Genomic DNA, 24,648 nt, shown 5'->3' on the forward strand with positions numbered 1-24,648 from the left:
TCTTAAAGTTGAAATAGTCGAACGTAAGGCAACGTAAACGTAATTCCACTAAAGTTTCCAAGAGTTGAAAGTGCAAGTAAACACTATGTTAATATAGAATAAAAAAATAGTTAAAAATAAATATGGTTATTATCAATTGCATAATCATTGCTGAGAAACTATAAAAACCTCATTCTAAACCATTTATTATAAACATTTGTTTTTTAATTTTTAAACTACAATAGAATATAAAAATAAAATAATCTGTAACCGCAAGTGCTTCAGGCTAAGAATAGAATCTGTTGGTTTACTTCAATATAACCATCTGCGGATTTGTTTGAGTGTGCAGCTACTATGTATGGATGTTTGTGTGTAGCAATTGGTGGTGAACAAAAATACCACAAGAAGCCTAGAATAAACTGAAATGTTGTATTTTTAGAAAATACAATGAACAATCGACAGAATAGCAATACCAATGACAAATTTATAATATTGAGCGACTAACATATGTGCAAACACACTTGACTTATCTGGTACATTTTCATATTTGCCGTTACATGTAGAACAAAGATTTGTTTAATGAAACATAGGAGAATAAAAAAAATAGATTGTCCCATTGTTAGAAAACTTTAAGTTGAAGTCTGTTCTTTTTTTCACGCGGAATGCTGTTAAACAAAATAGGCGAAACAGTTGTAGTCTGCATATATTGAGCAAAATGGCAGACATCCAATATGTAAAGATACAGTATTTCAATTGCGCCTTTTAGATGCCAGATGTCGTTAGTTAAAATTTACCCAATCTTTCAGTGTTCGGTAAAATGTCGTTGGTCGCTTAAAAAAATTTGGTCCATTTTCTTAAACTTCTTTTAAGGTTTTTATAAAATTGGATATTTTAACTGTAAATTTGCATCAGTGAGCCCTTAAAGAAATATATTCACGGATTAAATTAATCCGCACACTCACTGGGCTAGCATATATGTTCTTTTTTTAGAATATGTGATGGTGCCATCTCAATGAATACAATGCCATCTATGCGTTCAAAATTATCCCTAATCGACTTTTGCAAATGCCATATCTTATTGTTTTCGAGGTCTTTGAAAATGGCAAACAAAATAAATTGGCAACGCTTGTTTCCATCATTATTTTTGTTTGTTTTATTGATTTTAATGCTTTGTTTCTTTTCGATATATTATTTATTTGCGAAAAAAATATTAAACTATCAGATAAAAAAAACGTATTTTGGTATGGAAACAAACAAATTATTGCTGTCAAATTTCGCTCGTGAAATAATTGAACAAACTCTAGAGAGTGTTTTGTAATAAACTTATTGCCATATATGTGTACAGGACATACTTTATTTATGAAATTTTGTTCCATATTAAATATTATATCATTAAATATTTACACAAATTTTGTCACTATAAAAATTTTAAATTGAAGGTTAAATTAAATAAAAAATTATCTTGTTAACATGACTATGAGTACCGAAAGGATGGCTCTCTGGGATTCGTTAAATTTCTCTCTGTCACTTACATGATTCCGCTATCACTGCCGAAGAACTTGCAATCGTTAGTAGCGTACAGGGTTATCTTATGGGACTTCTGGAAAAATTTAAACATTTCTATACGTTCAATTGCATTGAAAAAAATTTGTAAAATAAAAAAATGTTTTTAATCTTTTGCTATCGTTATGTCAAAATTAAACAATTATTTTTTATTTAATGAAAAAATTGAAAAATGTAAACATTATACCGTAATCAAAAACGGCAGTTTCACACATGCATGATCCTAAACTGTAGGGGTTACTAGCAAAGTAGACCAAGCAGTTTGAAAATCTTGTACAATTCCTCAAATCTTTGATTGCGTGACAAAACCAGCTGATTTCATAATGGAAAACTAAATGTTTGATAAAGTCTAGACATTTTTTGGAGTGACACAGAAGTATGTTGTTGTTGTTTTTGTAGCTTTATTTGCATGTGGAGGTGGCAATCCCCGTCAAACTCTATAAACTATAGGTGAGAAATATCGTTCTGGTCCCTAAAGCCGGTTGCCGCGCGAACGTGATGTCCATTAGTTATTTAAAGGCGCCAATAACTCAACTCAACGTCATATTGAGCATCATTGGCAATCAGTATATAAGCAAGAGACGATAACGCTGACTGTAGTTGCTGCTACTCCGTTTGGAGCATTCCACCATCCGCAGCCTATGGACGCGCCCGGTATCTCCAGCTTAGCTTCTCGGGATAACAATGAACACCACAAAGATCGGAGAAATATATAGAAGGATATGCGAAGAGTTAAATTTTTAATGTTTCGAAAATATTTTTCAAATTTTTGCTTCAATAATTTTTTGAAGATTTTGATTTTTTGTCGGAATTTAAATAATTTTTTTCGCAAACTTTTAAAACGACCACTTAAAAATAATTTTTACCTAATTATAATTATATAATACCTCATTTTTATATTTATTTTTTAAAAAGATAGAGATATCATTGGGCATTTCTTGCTCTAGCATACATTCGGTATGACATGAACAACTTGCCCTAAAAAAAGGTTTATTCTCGTTGGATTCCGAACACTTTGACAATTGCTCAAAAGAGGCTCGTGGTGTCGAAGAAATGTTGAAAAAATACGATCGTGTTGCTTCAAAAGACACAAGAGGTGAATTGTGGATCTATGCTCTTGAGCTCGAAACAATACAGCATGCGACCCTGTGGATCTTGGAAGTCGAGCCACATCCTACGAAATTTGTTCGTGGAAGAAGTACTTCGACGCAAAAGGTCGCCTGTTGGCAATGCTCAAACCAGCGTCGAATTGATGGCCGTACAGCACTAACTTGTCGTCCATTGACTTCTTTTTATTCCAGCACATTAAGATAAAAATGCGTGGTCAATGATTTTCGTCACCAGAAAATGCTGTTGAAGCGTTCAATAACCATGTTCTGGAGTTGGAAAAAGTGCTTCGACAATTGGTTTGAACGCATGCAAAAGATTATAAATCATGCTTTGAAAACAATAAAACCGTTTTTGACATTAAAATTTGCATTTACATGATTAGGAAAAAAATAATAAAGCAGTCCTCGTACTTATATGGTCATTCGGATTGTACACTAAACATGATTGTTCTAATTTGAAAGATTCGAGTCAAAGATTAGCAAACTTAATTTAAAAATGATAAATTTTCCAACTTTTTAAGGAAACATTACTTTTGATGAAAAATGGTTTCCTTTATATTAAGGATTTTTTATTTTAAATTGCAGGTTAATAAATCCTTAACTTTGCGTCTTGTTATCGAAGAGAATCTAAAATGAAGGCCAAAATATCGTTGAAAGTTAGGATATGGACCTTGGGTCAAGACAACAGTGAACCGTAGTTAAGTGTAAATCTTTGAAATAACCGTTATTTTAAAATTTTGTCGGTTGCGAATGTTCGATTTTCGAATTTTTCTTTTTCCGTTATGTTGGTACACATGTCTGTTACATATGTTGGTAATAACAACCATTTCGGATTGTCAGTTCGTTTTTGACAGATAAAAGGTTTAGTCGTGTTTTGGTGTGCTTTGACAGGGGTCATAACCGTATGCGTGTATCCAAAAAGCTCATTTCAGAAATGTTTCAATGGTTGGAAAAAATTTTGGAGGGGAATTACTTTGAAGGGGACAAGATTATTATTGATGAATAAATAAATACTTTTTGAAAAAATGTCAAATAACGGTTGTTTTTTTATTAGACCTCGTATATATTCTTGATCGTCTTGACATTCTAAATTGATGTAGCCATGTCGGTCCGTCTGTCAGTTTAGTTGCAGTATCGACATATATTTTCGTTTCGATTTGCCTGCATAAAATCCTAAAATATTTATGAATGGTGATTTTTTAGGAGCTAGGCATGTTAAAAAAAAACACGTACAATTCAGAAAAATGCATGAAATCTTTATTTGAATCGATATTAAGGTCCATATAATTCAATGGTTTGAAGATTATTTCATGCAAATGTTGATCCGTAACTGCGCTTTAAATAGTTCAATTTTGGCATACTCTTTGGAAAATTTCGGCTGGTATCTCACGAATGAATGCTTCAATGTTGTCTTCCAATGCGTCAGTTGAAGCGGGCTTGTCTGTATAGACATGAGCTTTAACATAGCCTTACAAAAAATAGTCTAAAAGCGTTAAATCACACGATCTAAATATAAATAAATATAAATAAAATGTTCACCGAACTCGCCTCTCAATAAGCCCATTGTTACGCGTGCTGCGTTGTTGAAACCACATGTCATGAAAGACAAGCTCTTGCATTTTGGGCAAAAAAAAGTTTTATATCGTCTCACTGTAGCACTTACACTGTTACATTATGATTCGCATCTTCTTTGAAGAAGTACGGTCTAAAGAGGCCACCTGCCCATAAACCGCACCAAACTGTTAATGGATGAATTGCTAGCTCTTGCAATGCTTCTGGTTGATCTTCACTCCAACATCAACAATTCTGCTTATTTACGTCGATTACGTCGGGTTGATTAAACTGACCATAAAATGGAAAAAGCACTCAATGAACTTTCTTAATAGAGCACGAATTTTGATAATAAAATTAAATACTTTGCAAGCGTTAATCATTTGCCTATGACGCTGACCGCATGGGTTCGAATCCTGGCGAGACCATCAGAAAAAAATGTTCACCCTTTATTTGTTGTTAAATTAAGAACATTTGTGTTCTTTAGAAACAAAATGTCAACCAATTAAAATAAACTTACTACAAAGATACAACGAAATTCCAAAAAGAAAATTATAATAATGATAACTAATCGAACGGATTAAAAAAATATTTTTACATATTTATTTGTTACTACTTCTTCTATGACGATAAAATCAGCAAAAGCAAATTGGCGGAAGTAGAAGTATATATGTACATTCATAAAATATTTTAGATGATGATATCAATACCTTCTCGAGTCGATGTTAACAAAAACCAACGCCCCCCAGCCATCATATATTGCTGCCAAAAAAAAAAAAAATAAATAAAAAATCAAAACAAACGGAATAAATTGCCAGAAATTACTTAGTATATGCTTTTTGAGTTCTCCTCCTAAATTATTTCTGTTTAATTATATTCTTTTTGACTTAACTGAACGTTATTTTTATATTTAAATATTTATAGTAAAAACAAATAGCCGGCAAAAACTCTTTTGGGATGCCCTATAGAGATGAGAGTGAGTATTAGTGAAAATTAGTAATTGTCTCATTATAACGGTTGAAAGAAATCATATAACGGGCAAAAACACTTTTGGAATATTGTCTGTGTTCGCGTACTACACCACTACTGTGGTACAGGGTATTATAACTTAGTGCATTTGTTTGTAACACCCAGAAGGAAGAGAGATAGACCCATTAATAAGTATATCGATCACATTCGGATACGATTTACCTATGTCCGTCTGTCTGTCTGTCCATGTTAATTTGTGTACAAAGTACAGGTCGCAGTTTTCATCCGATCGTCTTCAAATTTGGTACAGGCATGTTTTTCGGCCTAGAAACGAAACCTATTGAAATTGGAAAAAATCGGTTCAGATTTGGATATAGCTCCCATATATATGTTCGCCCGATTTTCAGTAATAATGCAATAAAATAGTCATTTGTTAACTGGTGATTACTGGTGAATGTCATGGAATCGGTTCATATCTAGATATAGCTGTCATATATGCATATCGCCAGATTTTCACTTCTAGAGCCACTGCAAGCGCATTTATTGACCAATCGTCCCAAAAATGCGTACAACACTTTCCTCGATGACTGTCACAGTATCTGAGAATTTTGCTCGAAATCGGCTCAGAGTCAGATATAGTTCCCATATATATGTTCGTCCGATTTGCAGTAATATTGCAATAAAATGGTTTTTTGTTAACCGATTCTCTCGAAATTCGGCACGAAGGATTTTCTTGAGACTTTCGACATTACTGGTGAATTTCATGAAAATCGGTTCAGATTTAGATATAGCTCTCATATATATATATCGCCTGATTTTTACTCCTTGAGCCACTGCAAGCGCATTTATTGACCAATCTTTCCAAAACTTTGTACAACGATTTCCTCAACGACTTCCACAATATCTTTAAAGCTTGCTCGAAATCGGTTCAGATTTAGATTTCTTGACTTTCGACATTACTGGTGAATTTTATGAAAATCGGTTCAGATTCTAGAGTCACGGCAAGCGCATTTATTGACCCATCTTTCCAAAATTTTGCAAAACCCTTTTTTCGTCGACGGCCACATCATATGAGAAATTTGCTGGAAATACGAACATTTAGGTATAACTCTCATATATACGTTCGTCCGATTTTGAGAAATATTGCAAGAAAATGCTCATTTTTTAAACCGATTCTCTCATAATTTGTAAGGAAGGATTTCCTTACTCGACTCTCGATGTTACTGGTGATTTTCATAGAAATCGGCCCCGATTTAGATATAGCTGTCATATATGTATATCGCCAGATTTTCACTTCTGGAGCCACTGCAAGCGCATTGTTTGGCCAATCTTGATAAAATTTTGCAAAACGCTTTCCTCGACGACTACCACATTATCTGAGAAGTTTGCTCGAAATTGGTTCAGAATTAGATATAGCTCCCATTTGTCCCTAGGTCGTCAGCTTTTGGGTAATTTGCAATAATGTTGTCATTTGTCAACCGTAGTTATTACAGTTTGAACATATTTGCCCGCCGAGGTCCATCAAAATTGGTTCAGAAATGGGTACAGCTCCCACATTGTACTTATAGGGTAAGTGTAGGGTATTATAGAGTCGGCACCGCCCGACTTTTGCCGTTCCTTACTGCTTTTTATTGGAAAAGTACGCGAACAGACCTATTGAGAGTTAAAGAAAATTGGAAGACAAATGACGTTTGTAATTGTCTAATATAGGGGGCTCCAAAAAACATTGGAGGGTCGTTTAGATGTACAGATTTCATTGCTGCTACATCTTAACAGCTTAAGAAGCATTGAAGGTAAAACAAAGATTTCATTTTTGTTTTTAGTTTTTATTAATCTATAGAAAGTAACTACAAATTTAATGTTCTTGCAAATATTATTTGAAGCCATTTTAGTTTTTCGTTTAAGATTTCTTCCACGATATTTTTTATCCACAGAAGTATTTATTTATGAGCAATATATTATTATATTAGCAAAATGTAAGTTTCGTTGTTCACTGGTCGTTTTTTATTGTAGTGGGATTTTTATTTTTAAAACGACCACAATAACAAAAACATCAACAAGACAACAGTTAACTTGAACTAATGGATCATAGCGGAGCAGTGTGCGGCTCGGCTCTACCACAGAAACAATTTAAATCGCTTGAGTAGTATTTTTATGGTTGTTGTTTTTTTTCTTCTTTTTTATAATTTTGTATTATTAATAGTACGCAAAAATATGGAGCGTATATAAAATATAATATTTCTGCTATCGGTAGGGAATATGAAATAGCTCATAAACTTGATGCTTTATATAAACCAGTGAAACGACACTGTAAAAGCCTATATTGAATGGAATATCAAAAACCTGATGATATACAAAAATTGATGTAAGCAACCAATCAACATGTAAAGCCAACTGCTGATAACAATGAAAAAAAATAATTTTAGAATTATAGAGATGTATAGAAGCGATTGTATACTCTAAATTTAGATTATTAGGTATGTAAATAAAGTGCTCATGGCAAAGGTTGAGCCATGTAAATGACGACGTTTATTCTAGCAGATTAACAAGATTATTTCAATAGTGTTGGTAATCTAATAGCTCCGTTTTTTTACATTAAAATTTTATAAACACTAAAAATAATAGGATTTTTTGATATCATACAGAAGAAGGGGTAACTTTGCAGTCAATATTTAAGTATAAAGACAATTCATATCTAGAGGAATATTTGCAAATGCAAATTTGCCCATAAACATTTGATTTAGGAACAGGGGCAAACTTCTCACAATGAGTGCTGTCTGATTCAAGTCTGTACGAAACTTGGATCCGAAGTCTGTCTAACAACAAATATTTGGAGTGGTCGGTTGACACGACTTCGGAACGAAATGTCGGAGGGAAATCTGCTGTTTCTGACAGAATTCTAAACCAAAATTTAGGGTAAATTCAGAAGGGAAATTCGAGTTGTCGTTAAGACTTCTGACCGTATTCTGATATTGAGTCGTTATATACTTGTCCTATCGATTTCTAAGCGAAAATGTATTAGAATTCCTTAAGAATTCGAATGTTTTTTCTCGTTGTATCAATTTCTGACCGAATTCTGGAATAAAAATTTGTAAAATTCGGATGTACTTTCCGACTTGTCTTATCAAATACTAACCAATTCTGGATGAATTCTTACAGTATTCGAATGTGTTTCCCGATAGTTCAAATTGCAAAATTGCTCTTGAACATTCCATTAAGAATCTCCTTTTTATAGGCGGGTCGGAACGGGGGAAGTTTATACATGGCATAGTTTCTCACAAATGTCACCAGCATGGAATTATCACGATTGAAATTTTTTTCTGATGTTCCCACCAGGTTTCGAACCCAGCCACTCAGCGTCATAGGCGAGCATGCTAACTTCTGTACTATGGTAGCACCTAATGATTCACAAACAAGCTAGCACAAAAAAAGAAAAAAACATTCGCCACGAGTTCAGACATTATTCAGTATTCCTTCCGAACTGCCGGGAAAAAAAGCACAAAAAAAATCCGATGCAGAGTTTAGAGTTCGTTTCGAATTCCACCAGAAGTGTCGGAACAAAAATTCCTAACGGTTCAAACAAATAGATATGTGAGAAGGCAAGCACAAAAAGAAAAAAAAACATCCAACACAGAGTTCAGACATCGTTCAGAATTTCTAACGATCTGTCGGAAGAAAGAGTAAATAAAAACCATACAATTGGACGTTCAGAATTCTTTCAGAACTGTCGGAACAAACTTTTCAAAAATCGTTCACAATTCTTTCCATTGCGTCGAAAGAAAAGATGTACGACAAGACGATCAGAATAAAACAACTTGCAGAAATCACAATAGGTCAATAATACACAAACACAACATTTGATTCTCATAAAAAATTTGATTTTCAAACAAAATTTTGTCGACATTTAATTTTGTCTGTTAACGCTTCTTTTTTTTGTTTTTTGGTCTTAAAATCTTATTTAGATTTTATTGCAGGATATTGTCCGGCTATAGACCATTTCGTTCAATGCTTTCTATTCAAAGAATAGCACAGCAAAGAACTTTCAAAATTAGTGCAAAATATGTAATGTTGCTTGAAAGCATTTGACCGGCTATCTGTATCGCGATTTCTGATTAGCCAAGAATCTTTATCAACAGAATTTGTCAAATGGATCATGGTGCTTTACACACCAACCCAACTAGAATAATTTGCAAAGCACACATCTGAATTTGAACAGGGCTCTTAAAGACGACTTGATTCACAAGCGCAATAGAAAATAAGTAAAGTTTTATACTTCCCTTAATCAGATCCAACTTCCAACAATGCCAATTCAGCAATGGAAATATCCTGCAATGGAATCTCAAGAAAATTCTTTCAATATTTAATTTTCAAAGAAAATGTTGTCGATATTTGATTTTTATAGAAAATTTTGTCGGATTTGATTTTAATAGATATTCTTTTGAAACTTGATTTCCATTGAAAATTTTCATTGGAATTCGATGTTCTTGGTTAATTTTGTAAAAATTCCATTTTTAATTTAATTTTTGTAATTTACATTTTTTAAGAAAAGTTCCCTGATTTTCATTTAAATTTCATCAATATGTGATTTTTAGGGATCTATATTTTGCTATTACTGTTTAAGTTTGCCCTAGTGTGAGAAAACCACCCAATTTTTTAATTTTATGTTAAACTTTATTTGCGAAGTTGATAGACGTACGTGATCCCCATGAGTGATGTCGATCATATAGATGGCCACTCTCCACAGCTGTGTCGTTGCCACCTACTGCGAGAGAGATGAAGCAAAGACATACAATACGTAAAGATATTGTAAAGGGTGATTTTTTTGAGGTTAGGATTTTCATGCATTAGTATTTGACAGATCACGTGGGATTTCAGACATAGTGTCAAAGAGAAAGATGCTCAGTATGCTTTGACATTTCATCATGAATAGACTTACTAACGAGCAACGCTTGCAAATCATTGAATTTTATTACCAAAATCAGTGTTCGGTTCGAAATGTGTTCAAATTTTGACAAATTTTGTTCAGCGATGAGGCTCATTTCTGGTTGAATGGCTACGTAAATAAGCAAAATTGCCGCATTTGGAGTGAAGAGCAACCAGAAGCCGTTCAAGAACTGCCCATGCATCCCGAAAAATGCACTGTTTGGTGTGGTTTGTACGCTGGTGGAATCATTGGACCGTATTTTTTCAAAGATGCTGTTGGACGCAACGTTACGGTGAATGAACACATTTCGAACCGAACACTGATTTTGGTAATAAAATTCAATGATTTGCAAGCGTTGCTCGTTAGTAAGTCTATTCATGATGAAATGTCAAAGCATACTGAGCATCTTTCTCTTTGACACCATGTCTGAAATCCCACGTGATCTGTCAAATACTAATGCATGAAAATCCTAACCTCAAAAAAATCACCCTTTATTTCAATTGCGCCAGATGTCGCTAATTAAAATAGGCCCCATCTTTCAGTTATATTTTAGTTACACGTAGTGGTCAACAGTTGTTTTTGGTCAAAATTAACCCAATTTTTTTGCGATTTTCTTAAAATTTGCGTCTGTGAGCCCTTAAATAAATATATTTATCGACTAAATTAATCCACATATGCATTGGGCTAATATATGTGTATTTTTTATATATTATGTGAAAGTGGTTCCATCTCAATGAATACAATGCCATCTACGCGTTCAAAATTATTCTTAATCGACTTTTTCAAATGTCGTATTATATGTCTTTAAGAGCCCTGTAAGTACTAAGCCGATGTGGAGTAAAGTCTGCTGTTGAAGTACATATGTCGCTTCAACAATTATTAATTGGCAACTCTGGCCATTTTAATTCTTGTACAAAAGACACGTGCCGCTTCCATATTCAATTCTATGCTTGTAATGTTCATACATTATATTATTTAAACCATTTGTTAACTCAAACATTCATAAGTCCCTGTATACGATTTACAAGCTTTCCACCCACCTACAAACATACACATGATAAGGTCATAAAACACATCTAAAAAGGGATATAAATATATGTATTTTAAGAGCTATGATATTTTACAACACTGTAAAATACGATACGCAAAAGAAAACCACCAGTTCATGTTTCTTCTTTTGTGTTTGAATAGATATGTAGAGGATACTCTTTTACATTTTAGTTGTATTTTTTTTTTGCTGTATAAAAATAACATTTGTACAACAACAATGTCTTTATAAATATAAATACGCACAATAAATTTAACATATGAGAAACATTCGAAGGAAATGTATTGTGTATGTGTGTGGAAATACAACACACACATGCAAACGTAGAAGAAAATAAACTTTAGCGAAACGCAAATAACATTAAAACGGTAAAAATAGCTTACATGCACCATCATCATCATCACAGTGATCATTTGCTACCTACATCGTCATTATTCGCATCTCATCACACTTAGAGAAATAATGGGATGTAACGTTAATTATATTTTACATTTGAGGTATATGTGCCTATGTATAGTGCCAGTGTATAAATGAAATTCCAATGTTGTACCCACCATTATGTTGAAAACTTTGTAGGGCAAAGCTTAGTGTGAGTCTGTTGATAACAGCTGTTTTATTTGAACTGAGCTTCCAATTTTTCTACTGTTTTTAAAAATGTATAGTAACCCAACTAAACACCTCAAAATATTACTGGGAATGTCTTAGGATTCACTAATAGAAGGTTAAGTCACTTACAAAAACATAAAGTGGATAGGCCCCATCAACATTATTAAGATTGTCAAAATTTGCCTAGTGTGAATTTTAAAAAATGCCAGTAAAATTTTTTTTCTCTTACAAAATTCTGCATATTGCGCATCCGTCCGTTTATTTCCCTTTTTATTGCACATCTTTTCCAAATACACCTTGTTGAGTGAATCCTGGGCACGCCTTTGCGAAATTATTTGTGGCTACATACTACTACTACTAAATTTCCCATGAACATTCCACTAAGGAATAGGGGATACTTCTCTCAAATCAATGAGTGTAGTCCGATTAAAGCTCAATGGTAAGGGGCCTCCTTTTTTATATCGAGTCCAAACGGGGTGCCGCACACCGACATCAATTGGTACAGAAGTTTTAACATGGCAGGATACCTTACAAGTGTAGGCAGCATTATTAAGGGGATAACCACCACTGAAGATTTTTCTGATGTTCACGGGATTTTAGCTCAGGCATTCGGCATCATAGGCGGACATGCTAACCTCTGCGCCACGGTAGCCTCCATTTGTTGCTACATTCCTAATCAAAAAACTGAATCGAATTGCAGTTAAAGGTTTGCTATAACATGTTATGCTACAACATATACGATGTCCGATTCTTTGGTCAAAAGTTATGCGGCACACTGCGGAGTAGTGTGATGGCATTGGTTTCAAATTAAGTCGCAGAAAGACTGCTGGCCTAATGTGGTTCATTCTCAACCCAATGGTAGCCACCTGTATGTACCGGATTGACCCGATGGAATCCTTTATCGGCAAGGGCTGCAGCCTCGGTGTACAACACACTAAAACATTCTCAATCATGTACCGCGATCCATAGGCCTGCGGACGAATTACCGCATACGTGATCGAGTGCGTTTTCGTATCAAAAGAAATTTCAACTCGTATTTAATGGAAGTTACGCCACTTGTATATACATTTTTATGTCAAAGTTTTTATAAATAATGAACGATTTAAATACTCGCTTTCTTAAATTTCAAAAATCCCCGTTCAATTAAAAGATACACAATTCACAATAGAGAGTTTTCGAACGACTTCACTCGTTCACGTATGCCGTAATTCGGCCCCTGAAGTTTCTTAAGTTGTGCTCGCCTCCGCGCCCTCGGACAAAGTTATTTTGGAAACCAGTGTAAAAGTGGTGTATAAAACTTGTAAAACATGCGTGAGCATGTCATAAATGAATAAATAGGATTGTAATAAGCTCTACTCTGCCATTCACAATAGAGGTATTTCTCTATTGAGCCAGGATAACATATCTTGACAACTCTAGATGCAGATGTATCACATAAGCCTGCACTAGATAGTAAATCAGGACTTTGATAGCTTCCAAAGGGACACGATGAGTTTTATTGGATATATGAGAATATATATTTGGATATGTATATCTGTAGAGATTTGTTCGGGACACAATGAGTTATATTGGATATATGCGATTATATATATGGATATGTATATCTGTAGAGATTTGTACGTACGTATTGGTACATGTAAATATACGCAAACTATTGGGCTTTAAAAGCGACGAACCTGGTTAAACAGAAAACTGTAGATGTCAAACTTTCGATAACTTGACCTAATTAAAAATTTAATTTCAAATATGGATTATTTTGAGTTTTGGTAATGTACATATGTAGTATATTGTTTTGCATTTTAAAGTTTGTATTCTTCTAATCACCAATTTATCCATAACACTACGTTTTTTTTGTCATACTAATATTTGTCAAATTGGGGTTTTCCCTCATTCAGTGTAATTTCACACTTCACCATGCTATTTGTGCCTATTGTATGTATTGAGTTTAGCTATTCATAGACACCTGACCTGACAACTCCAAGACACACATTTGTAAAATTTATGGATTTTATTTTGTTATATGTACAATTTAATTTTATTATATTGTAGTTTTCATCATTGTGTGGCTGGCCTTTGGCGTTCAGCTCCTTCTATTTTCGCTGCTTTGGTCTCCTGTGAAGCACATTTAGGTGATTAGTTTAGACGTTTGAATTTGAATTGGCTTTTGTTGACTGCTTGGTGGATGGATGGTTGGTGCCTTGAAGACTCGATTCGTTTGGTTTTTTTTTTCTTTTCTCCCAATATTTTTTTTTACTTCAGACAAAAAACTAATTGTAAAAAACAAATACAACAAATAAGAAAGCGTGCTACTCGTGCGTTATTTCTTATGAAATTTCTTTTGTTTTCCCGCCCGATTGCGTCGTTGAATATATTTACACTCGTATATTGAATTTAATTTCTATTATATTCAAAAACAAGAACATAACACACGTAATAATGGCCCAAGAGATACCCTACAAAATATCCCATTATCTGACATATATTTGTGTTGTCAGATTACAAATCATAAAAAGTTATTAATAAAATTATATAATATATAAATGTATAATATATAAAATGTGTACAAACAGATCTAAAGCAATTAAAGAGTCAAAGTGTATGAGACTGCCATTTACTTTATGGCATGTGAGAGAAGCTTATCTTCCCTCCCTTAAGTCTCTCTTATGAATTCAAACATTTAGATATCATGCGATAAAAATAAGTCGTTAACAAATACAGCCATGCAAATGGTCAACGTAGTCTTTAGGTATTGCTTTATCGGCATCACGAGTCGATAAAAGCGTGCAATGACTAGATTATTAATGGAGAATGAATCTGCTATAGTTAGTCGGGTAGTAATGTGACACTCAACGTTCAAGGCACAAGGCAGGCCCCAGCAAAGGCCGAGAACAAGTCGAAGAAAACACTGAATTGAACTGATAACTAACTTTGAACTTTGAAATAGCAACGTAGATACAGTCTACCATGGTACTGCATTAACAAATATATATTAAAGAACAGTCTATTGGCTATTACAGAATTGCTGCCAGGAGGTGTTATGAATTCAAATGCCAAGACTTTTTTTGGCTTGATATTACAACCTTTTACCTTGACTTGTGCTCTGAGTCGGTCAAAAAACGAGTTGCAGCTGCACGAATGCAATCTGCCTGTATTTTAGCATAGCTTTTAGTCCTTACCTTGCTCTCTAAAAATTGGCAACTACTGTGTGGATAAAATGAAGTATAGAACATATTTTTTGAGCCATTCTTGAATGGAGGCCACCGCAGCACAGAGGTTAGCATGTCCGCCTATGACGTCTGAACATGAGAAAAAAATTTCAGCTGTGATTTTCTTCTCCTTATGGTGGCGACATTTGTGAGGTATAGAAAACTTCTCCCCTAAGAGGTGTTGCACTGCGGCACGGTGTTCGGGCTCGGCTATAAAAAAGAGGCCCCTTGAAATGGTTGCGTGTTCACGACTACAGAGCCGTTTTCAGAATGTTTCCTGATAATAAGTTGCATTTACTTTGGGGACAAGCTTGATGAAATCGTTAAAAGAGCGACTATCACTTCAGAGAAAACGGCGTTCGAAAATTAAACAAGTTTGTGCAAGTGCTTTGCTCTTTTGAGACTTAACTTTATTTCTTCGTTGTAAGATCGTGTGCCTTTTGGAACTAGTTAGTCTTTACCTTGAGCTCGTTTGTCAATATATGTTGCATCCTTTCACGGGATATTTTCAGTGTAATTTTATTGACACTGCGGCAAGGATTTCGTTGAATACGAGCCTACACTCTCCGAACCCTTTCAGGTGTAGGTGTAGTTGCAGTTTTTTTTTACCACCACCATGGTGCTACCAGTATCATTATAAAGAGTTATGCGGCAAGGATTTCGTTGAATACGAGCCTACACTCTCCGAACCATTTCAGGTGTAGGTGTAGTCGCAGTTTTTTTTTACCACCACCATGGTGCTACCAGTATCATTATAAACAGTTATGGCGCGATACACAAATATTTTGTTCACTTTGAGGGGTTCGAGTTCGCCAACAATAGCCAGTTGTGTGTTAATTCCTCTTTCGAGATGAACCTTAAGATCGAAAATTTTATACAATGGAAAAAATGATAGCCACAGGAGATCTCGACACAAACACACATGTATTGGAAAAGTGACATATCCAGTAGGACAAAGTGTCATAAAATCACAACGTCGGGGCAACAATGAACAGCTGCCGTCGACTTGGCGTTCTGAGCCATCAACAAAACTTCCAAACGGTGCACAGAACCCTGTGTATGCCCTGGAGAAAAATTTTAGGGTGTAGAAAAGAAATCCACGCTGCAATAAGACAAACACACATGCATTGGACAAGTGACACAGCAAGTAGGACAAAGTGTCGGGATTAGTGAGTGTATTGTATGTTCTTCAAGATTAATATATCCTACCAATGTACGACCTTTAAAGGCCTCGCACCTAAAGATTTCTGATGATGACCCCCTTACCAAGGGGTCGAAATCATGGTTGGTGTGGTGTATCTCCTGTGTCTCTCATTTTTCCATTGTATTGAATTTCCGATCATTAAGCCCGTCTCAAAAAAAGAGAAATTAACACATTGTAAAAATGATCTTCGTCCTAAAGCCTTGTACTGACTTTGACTTTTCGCCTGAACAACTGTCAAAACGCATTATAAAAAATGGTTACGAAGAAAATGCGAACACATTCCGTCGAAGTGGTACTGGGTTCTATAAGCAAAATAGTAGGGACATGTCGCTACGCCAATACAAATTTCGTTTCAATTAATTGCCGATGAAATTAAATGCTCACAAAATGGGCACTAATTTTGTTTGTGTGTATGCAAAGAAAAGTCCGTTGAATTTCGCAATAACTTAATAGGCATTTTCGCTTCAAATGAGGTCAGTACTAGGATTAACAGGCAAATAAAATTAGAAAATAACAGGTTTTGGGTTTTCAGCCAAATATAACGCTTCGTACCTAGAGTCTACCATAGCCATCAAAGAAAGTATGGAATGAATCCATTCGATTCAAAATATTTTGTTAAATCTAGTTTGATGAAAAGGCATATTTGTTATATTTTTATTTTAAAAATATGTTTCAAAGATAAGTCTGCAAATAAAAATGCCTATTTTATTAGAGGCCATTTTTAGTTTGCGATAAATAACTCTTGGGTATTTTTATTAATTTAACGTTGAAATTTTCGAAATAGACAATTTAAATTATATGTTATTGCTTGTATTTATATTATATTTTATAGTATTTTATTGTATTCCTTTAATATCAACAAACGAACCAACGAAACAACGAAACATATCCACGATGTAGCACTTGAAAATAAATTTAAAAAAAAACGAAAAAAAATCTACTCAAAATAAAGGAAAATCTGCATATATCACCGTCAAATGGTCGTTCGTCTGTCCATTCATACAAACCACCTCCTAGAGCGTTTTTGGCCACTAAATGGCCAACGCTAAGCGAAATGTTATTCTTTTTTTTTTCAACTGCAAAATAGACATTTATGTCTGTCTTGACATATAGACGACGAAAGACGGATTTGTATGTGTGTAGAAATGTTTGTGAATATTTTTTAGTAGGATACGCAAGAAAATGTTATTTTAATTTTCTTTTATTATTAAATTGCGTGAAATTGTATACATTTTTTATTTAACTTAATGCTGCCTATTCTATTAAATAATAAATTATTTGTTCTATTTTCGCATGAGTAGAAAAAGTAATTTGGAAAAATTCCTTTGTGCATATAGCAAACAACAATTTGAGTGATTTAATATGGAATTTCAACTAAAGGTCAGGGTGATGAATGAATACCGAATTACAAAACTGAAAGAAATTTAAGAAATATAACACAAATAAAAGCGTGATAATTGTGAACTGGACGAATCTTCTTCCCTGTACGATGCTCGCATTTGACCGGTTTTTTCAATGACTTTTTAATAAGGAAAGCGGTTTATAGAAGAACGTGCTTATAGTTATAACAAAAATCATAGTAGAAGTCAAATCGGAATATTAGTTTATGTAGCATTTAGCTGCCTGCCTGCCGGACAGGCAGCTAAATCGTCTTCGACGATGAAGAATTCATAATAATGTGTATAAAATAACTAAAAATTACATATCACAAATTATTTACACATTTTCTCTATTTCTTTTGCAGTTAAAACAGGAACAAGAACTACAAAAACAAATGTTATTTCATACATTTCAAGAGAAAACCAAGGAATTGGAACTACAACACAAAATCCAGCTGGAGAATAAATTCCATGTAAGTTAAAAACAAATAACATATATAACTACCAAAGTTCTGCATCAAAATTGCATTGCTTCGCTTTTTAAATGATCAATATAATGTACATTAACTGAAAGATAGGGTCCAAGCTCAAGAACAAAAAAATCTGTATTATACATACCTTGATCACAGATGATAAAACATAAAGAAGTGCGCTTGGACTCTTTGCTAAAGTGCCATAAAAGGGAAAACTTTAAGCATATTGTGACTGAAGAAATCAGATGTTGTGAATGAACTATGATAATGATTCAGCTAATTTTCAAATGATTTTGATTTTTTTTATCTTTAAATTAATTTTACAAACAAAACAGAGGACTATGGTCTGTCACTTTAGTCAAATCCACACCACATTTTTGAACTTTGTAAATAGCTTTTTTTGTTAATTTCCTCGTTTCTTATGTCTTTCTCTTTCCTTATTCTCCTTTCTTATCATGACTTATTTTCGCTCTTACAAAAAAAAAAAAACAATAAATAACGCCAGGGCCGAATTATCGCATACGTGAACGAGTAAAATCGTTCGAAATTCATCTATTGTGAATTATGTATTTCTTTATTGAACCAAATTTTTTTGAAATTTAGGACCGGGAATATTTAAATCGGTTATAATTTTTAAACAAATTCAAATTAAAATGTGTATAAAACTGGTATATTTTTCATTTAATACGAGATGATATTGCATTCAATATGAAAGCGCACTCACGTATGCGGTAATTCGGTCCCAGATTTTTAATCGTTACACTTTTTTTGCTAAGAAGGGACTTACCATCTGTAAACATGATGCTGTTAATTAGATCATTCAAAATTTGTTCTTGAATATTTGTTTGTATTAGGCCCTCGTTAAGACGTTTTATGTTCACGTTAGAAACTAGCAAATCTGTAGTAAAAAACTATTTAAAGACATTATATATTGTATTTTAGTCGAATACCAAAAAATGTCAATAAATTAACTTTTATAAGGTTAGGTTAGGTTGAAAGAGGGTGCAGATATTACTCTGTCTCATGACATTATGCACAAACACTTAAGCAAGTAATCGGCTTGTTGTGTGCTCTTAATACAAAAGTAATCACGAAAAATAAAATCTAAGTCAGAAACTCCGTTCTACTTACAAAATCCCTAATTGTTTGCCATACACAAGCCTCTAAGGTTCATGTCTGGTATTGTGTCCCAACATATCCGCGAAAGCGGGGCAATGACATAGAAAATGCTTCAACGTCTCATCATCTTGCCCACATGTCCTACACATGCTATCACTTGCTGCTCCGATTATACATAAGTGAGATTGTAGTCCTATTTTTCCCGTCAAGATACCGAAAGCTACATCCTTTCAGTAAAAGCCTCATTTTCTCACAATCCGGAATTCCCCATAGTTTTTGAAAGTATTTTATGTGAGGGTTCTTTTTTGAACAATAACATTTACATTTGCCGCACTGACTGATAGTTCATTCAAATAATGCAACTTTTTACACTATTGTGAATGATCATCAAACTACACGAAGTGTTACCAATTTGGCGACCAATGTTTTTGTGTGAAAATATTTGTTATTGATTTAAATGGCAAAAATGTGTGGAAGTAATCTAAATTTCATAACTCCATTCACTTTTGCTCGATATGACCATCGTTTGCCTAGACTATTGTGCTGAGTTTTGAAGGCCACCGTGGCGCAGAGGCTAGCATGTCCGTCTATGGCGCCGAACGCCTGGGTTCAAATTCTGGCGTATGCATCAGAAAAAAATGTTTGGCGGTTGTTATCCCCTTACAAAATGCTGGCGGCATTAAAAAGGTATCCAGCCATATTAAACGTTTCTAACAATTGGTGTCGCTAAACGGCATGCCGATCGGAATCGGCAGAACAAGGCGGCTCCGTATCATTGACCTAAAATTTGAATAGCATATAAGAATTGATATAAGAGAACGTTAAATCGTGTGCCGGTTGAAGCATGTAAAGCTTTAACTTAAGCTCGTTTAGCAAATGTTGCATCCTTTCACGGGATATTTTTGAGTCTTTAGCCAATTGATCGGTTTGAACAAATATTAATCAAACATTTTTGTACATAAAATTCATTAAAGATGCTTAAAGTTGTTGCTGAATTTCATAAATTTGGATGTAAATCCCTATTTAGTCCGATATTCTCGTAAGGAACTTTTTTAGTATAATCTAGTACACAACGACACTGCCCGACATTTGCTTTCCCTAGTTTTGCCAACCTCCACCATGAAATGGGGGGTACCCTAAATTCGTCATTCCGTTTGCAACTCATCGAAATATTGATCTGAGACCCAACAAAGTATATATATTCTTGATAATCTTGATATTCTAAATGGATCCACGTTTTGGTACAGCTACCATATATACTGATATCCCGATTTGACATCTTGGGCCTCTAGAGGGCGTAATTCCTCTCCGATTTGGCTAACATTTTGTTGCACGATGACTTCTTATGACCTCCAAGAGATGGTCCGTATACGTTCAAAAGCTGATAATACTCCTATGTAAACCGAATATACGAATATACTTTGAGCCTCTAGATTGTGGAATTCCTATTCGATTTAGCTAAAATATAAAACGATCCCCGATTTTACGCTTTGAGACTCGAAAGTGTGTAATTCTCATCCGATTTGCTAAAATTTGAAATTTCCTCTAATATATAAACCAGATACGGGCCAAATCGGTCCATAACCTTAAGTAGGTCCTGTATAAAACCGTCTCTCGTTTTGGCATCTTATAGAAAGCAATTCTTATTCAAGCAAATATAAAACCCATTGCAATTTTTTGTTATGGCCTCCCATTATCCTTTTTTAGTTTCTGCCGAAAGGGGAGACCCTGCAAATACCATTATGTAATGTGGACACTCTTGTTATACTTATGTTGACCACACTGATTGAAAATTCATATGATCCTTCTAATCACTATTGTGAATATTCTCATAACAGAGGCGATAATCATCAAATAGGTTTGTGAATGTGGTGCATTTTGTTAGAGTGAATAAAAACCCCACAAAATATCAAATAATGACCCGATTTGGATCCTACTTAGCACAGTTTTTGGAAGTTTAAACAAAACACTTCATTCAAAATTTCAGTTAAATCTAATAAGAACTGCACCCTCTAGAGGCTCAAGATGTCATGATCCAGGATCGGTTTATATGGCAGCTATAACAAAACATGGACCGAAATAGTCCATTTACAAATCCAACCGACCTACACTAATAGGAAGTCTTCGTGCAATATTTCTTGCGCCTAGCTTTATTCCTTCGAAAGTTATCGTGGGCTAAATCGACTTAGAATGTCAAGGCGATCAAAAATATATATTCTTTGTTGGGTCTCAGATCAAAATTTCGAAGGTGTTACCAACGAAATGACGAAATTAGTATACCCCCATCCTATGATGGAAGGTATAAAATTTCATCGATGGTTATCGCCTCCTAATGCTGACGACATTCGTGAGACACCATCCCATGTAAAAACTTCTCCCCAAAGAGGTGTCGCGCTACGGTACGCCGTTCGGACTCGGTTATAAAAAGGATGCCCCTTATCATTAAGTTTGAATCTTGAATCGGACATCACTCTGTGACATGTGAGAAGTTTGCCCCACACGCAAAACAAATTCGTTTCACATAAAAGAAATTTTCGCCAAATAAACTTCTTTTCTGAAAAACTTTGGATTTTGTTTACGATAAAAGCACGTTTTTTGCGATAAATTTTTGATATAAAAAATGGGTTTTAACTATTTTTTTACTTTAAAATTAATTTAACATCATGCTTATATACATTCTTTTTAATTTTATAATAGATTGTCCATATTGAAAAGCCTACCAACTTCAATGTAATGTTGTAACACAATTCTAACCCAAATTTTAAGTTGGGAATTCAAACTTTTTCACAATATATGTTTGGATTTATTTCGATGTTATGACACACCATTATATTTAAAGCCTTCCATATTGCTCTAATAATTTTTGTCATTGAACGTAGCTATGGTGAAGCTATAAAAAATGTCAATTTCCGAGTTTACCATCCGTCCATCACTTTTTATACATCACTGGTCTATACGCTTACTTACTATCTCTCTCTGTCTAGTAGTAAAGACACAAGAAAATAATTATTGGTCCGGTAAACGAATAATCGTTTGCGGCTATCAAAACACTTTTGCCATTAAAGAGTTTTTGGTTTTACAACAAGAAAGGAGATACTTTTACCATAGGCGAAGTTGCTTAAGGTTTTACAATAAACAAAGTAAATAACATTTGATAATACTACGTTTAGGGCAAACGTTTGATATGTTGAAGCGAAAAGGAAAAACTTCTTAATAATATTATTTTGTTTCTCGTAAAAATGTCTCAAACGTATTAGTTTTTGCGTGCAGATCCTTAATGGAATTTTCATGGGCAAATTTGTATTTGCATTTGTTTAGTACACGGTTTCCACTATTTAAAGCTGACATCTATGTTAATGGGCCGTTGACATTTTCTGATTATTCGTACAATATTCCAAATTGTTTTTAAAACAGATGAACCAAAATATTTTCTCCATTTGAAGTCTTGTATACAATTATATTATTGATGTTTAAGTTGTGATTACTTCTGCATAAAAGCCCAAAAAAAATGCAAACATTTTCGTACTTTATTAATTTAGTTTGCGGTGCATTCACATGGCGCTTTCCAGGAACTGCATGAGCGAAGGATTGTCACGGCTGCAGTGGAGGAGCAACAGCAAAGGGAGCGACGGGAACGAGAAAGGGAGGCTGTGGTCAAACGCAAAGAGAATAGTGCAAATGCTAGTCCCGAAGTGAAGCAAATACTAAATGTAAGTCATAAAACAAACAAAAAGAATTAGCTAAACATGAACCAAAATGTTTTTTTTTCTAAACTTTGTTTTAGTGTTTCATTTTGAATCGCAAACAAGCGGCATCATCACCTAATGGCATGCAAACCTCATCGCCCTATCGCAACAGGTATTTAGAAAAGATAAAGTTTTTTTTGTAGCAAATTTTTACTACATATTTTCCAATATTTAAAATTTCAGAAGTGTTGTTAAAAGCTCTTCAGGCGAATCTCTACCCGCGGGTGCTGTTACAAGTTCTCATCCTTACAAAATTCCCCAACCCCCACCATCATCATTACTGAAATATGAAGCAGATTTTCCCCTACGGAAAACTGGTAAGAACTTGCTATATTTTGTTTTTCTTTATACTACTCGCGCGAATGTTGTGTTCAATTTAGCAATATAATAATTTTTCTAATAAAATTTCTGATGATCGCCTGATCTGTTGATCAGATCTGGTTGTGTTGTTTTGTCGCTGCTGCTGCTGTTCCTATTGCATGTTTGCAAGCCAAAATCGATCGTTTTTTCGTTGTTTTTAATAAAATGCTTATTAACACCTTTTAGTTCGTTCGAAAAAATTATAGAGAAGACCAATAAGAAATAAAAACCACTACCTTTACTTCTTATAGGCGAACTTAAAAACAATTTAAAGTATAAAAAACCGGTAAAACACGTGAAGGGTTTAAAGTGTAAATGACCTGTAAATGAAGATTTCATCTACTACCTAATTAGGCCATATGAAAGAACAATTTGAGCTATGACAATATTGTAGAGCTAATTTTTTTGGAAACATTGAATTTTTATGTTGTAAATACCTACATATACTTTAATATTCTCCATCAGAGTTTAGGGATTATGCCTACTTACTTTATTTGTACAAAACTCAACGAAAATAGTGTTTCACGATGTCATTTACTGAAGTAATCATTCACTTAAACTCACTGGCTTAATTAATTCAGTTAGTACACTAGGTCAGTTCTTTTGGTGAACCATTTACGTCTCCTTTCGCTCACCGGATAGGCGATGGTAGCCATATTTGCATGTAAAGATGGCGATCCTCGTCAAGCTTTTATAGGCGAGCAAGCTTGTTTCGGTCTATAGGACCGATTGTCGCGGGAACATGATGACCATAGGTTATTTAAAGGCGCCAATATCCGGTGTCGATCATGTCTGTTCCGGTACCGGTGCCATCCGGCCTCTCACCGAGACTCTCCACTCGATACCGCTGATTCCGCGACTGCAGTTGCAGCTACTTAGTATGGAGCATTCCACTATCCGCAACTTATGGACGCGTCTGGTAGCTACGATTCTCGGTTTAACGAAGAATACCACACATATTGGAGCTGAAAGTTCCAGCCTGTGCGTTGCTCATAATTACCACGTGCCGGGCTACCACCATCAATTGGTAGATGCCAACTGAGCTATTTTTGCTTATAGGTGGGTATTAAGTTCGTTCACCAATGGAATATTTCACAAAACGTTGTTTCACTAATTGTAAATGTTCAGTGAAGTCTACTCTCAATTCTGATCTTGATCTCAAAAAAGCGCTATTTATAAGCAAAATACTATTTGGCAACCCCCCCATATGTTTTACAACCAGTTTCATTTTGGTAAAAAGTAAAAGTGAAAGTGCTATATTTGCCAACAATTGTAAATTATTTAAAAGACATTGAATGAAGATGCAACGAAAATTCCTTTTTTTGAAAAACGTTTTGTTTTTGATGGAGTCTTACTGTGAAATCTAAACTTAATACCCAGCTTATAATGGACACACAATATTAGGTTCCTTA

At 34.4% G+C, this 24,648-nt stretch overlaps 1 protein-coding gene across 6 annotated transcripts in view; it reads left to right on the forward strand.

The window, feature by feature from the left end:
- The window catches only part of LOC106087293 (histone deacetylase 4), an 86,882-nt gene that overhangs the window by 50,020 nt on the left and 12,214 nt on the right, over nt 1–24,648 (forward strand). For 5 of the 6 annotated variants that reach the window (XM_059366549.1, XM_059366546.1, XM_013252340.2 and 2 more), the window contains 4 exons: nt 17,904–18,011; nt 22,670–22,840; nt 22,915–22,988; nt 23,060–23,193. In XM_059366549.1, the coding sequence (XP_059222532.1) occupies nt 17,904–18,011; nt 22,670–22,840; nt 22,915–22,988; nt 23,060–23,193 (487 nt within the window). The remainder of the gene's footprint in view (nt 1–17,903; nt 18,012–22,669; nt 22,841–22,914; nt 22,989–23,059; nt 23,194–24,648) is intronic. The other variant, XM_059366548.1, reaches the window with a different exon arrangement.

The sequence above is a fragment of the Stomoxys calcitrans genome, chromosome 4 (assembly GCF_963082655.1).
Source record: "Stomoxys calcitrans chromosome 4, idStoCalc2.1, whole genome shotgun sequence".
Lineage (NCBI taxonomy): Eukaryota > Metazoa > Arthropoda > Insecta > Diptera > Muscidae > Stomoxys > Stomoxys calcitrans.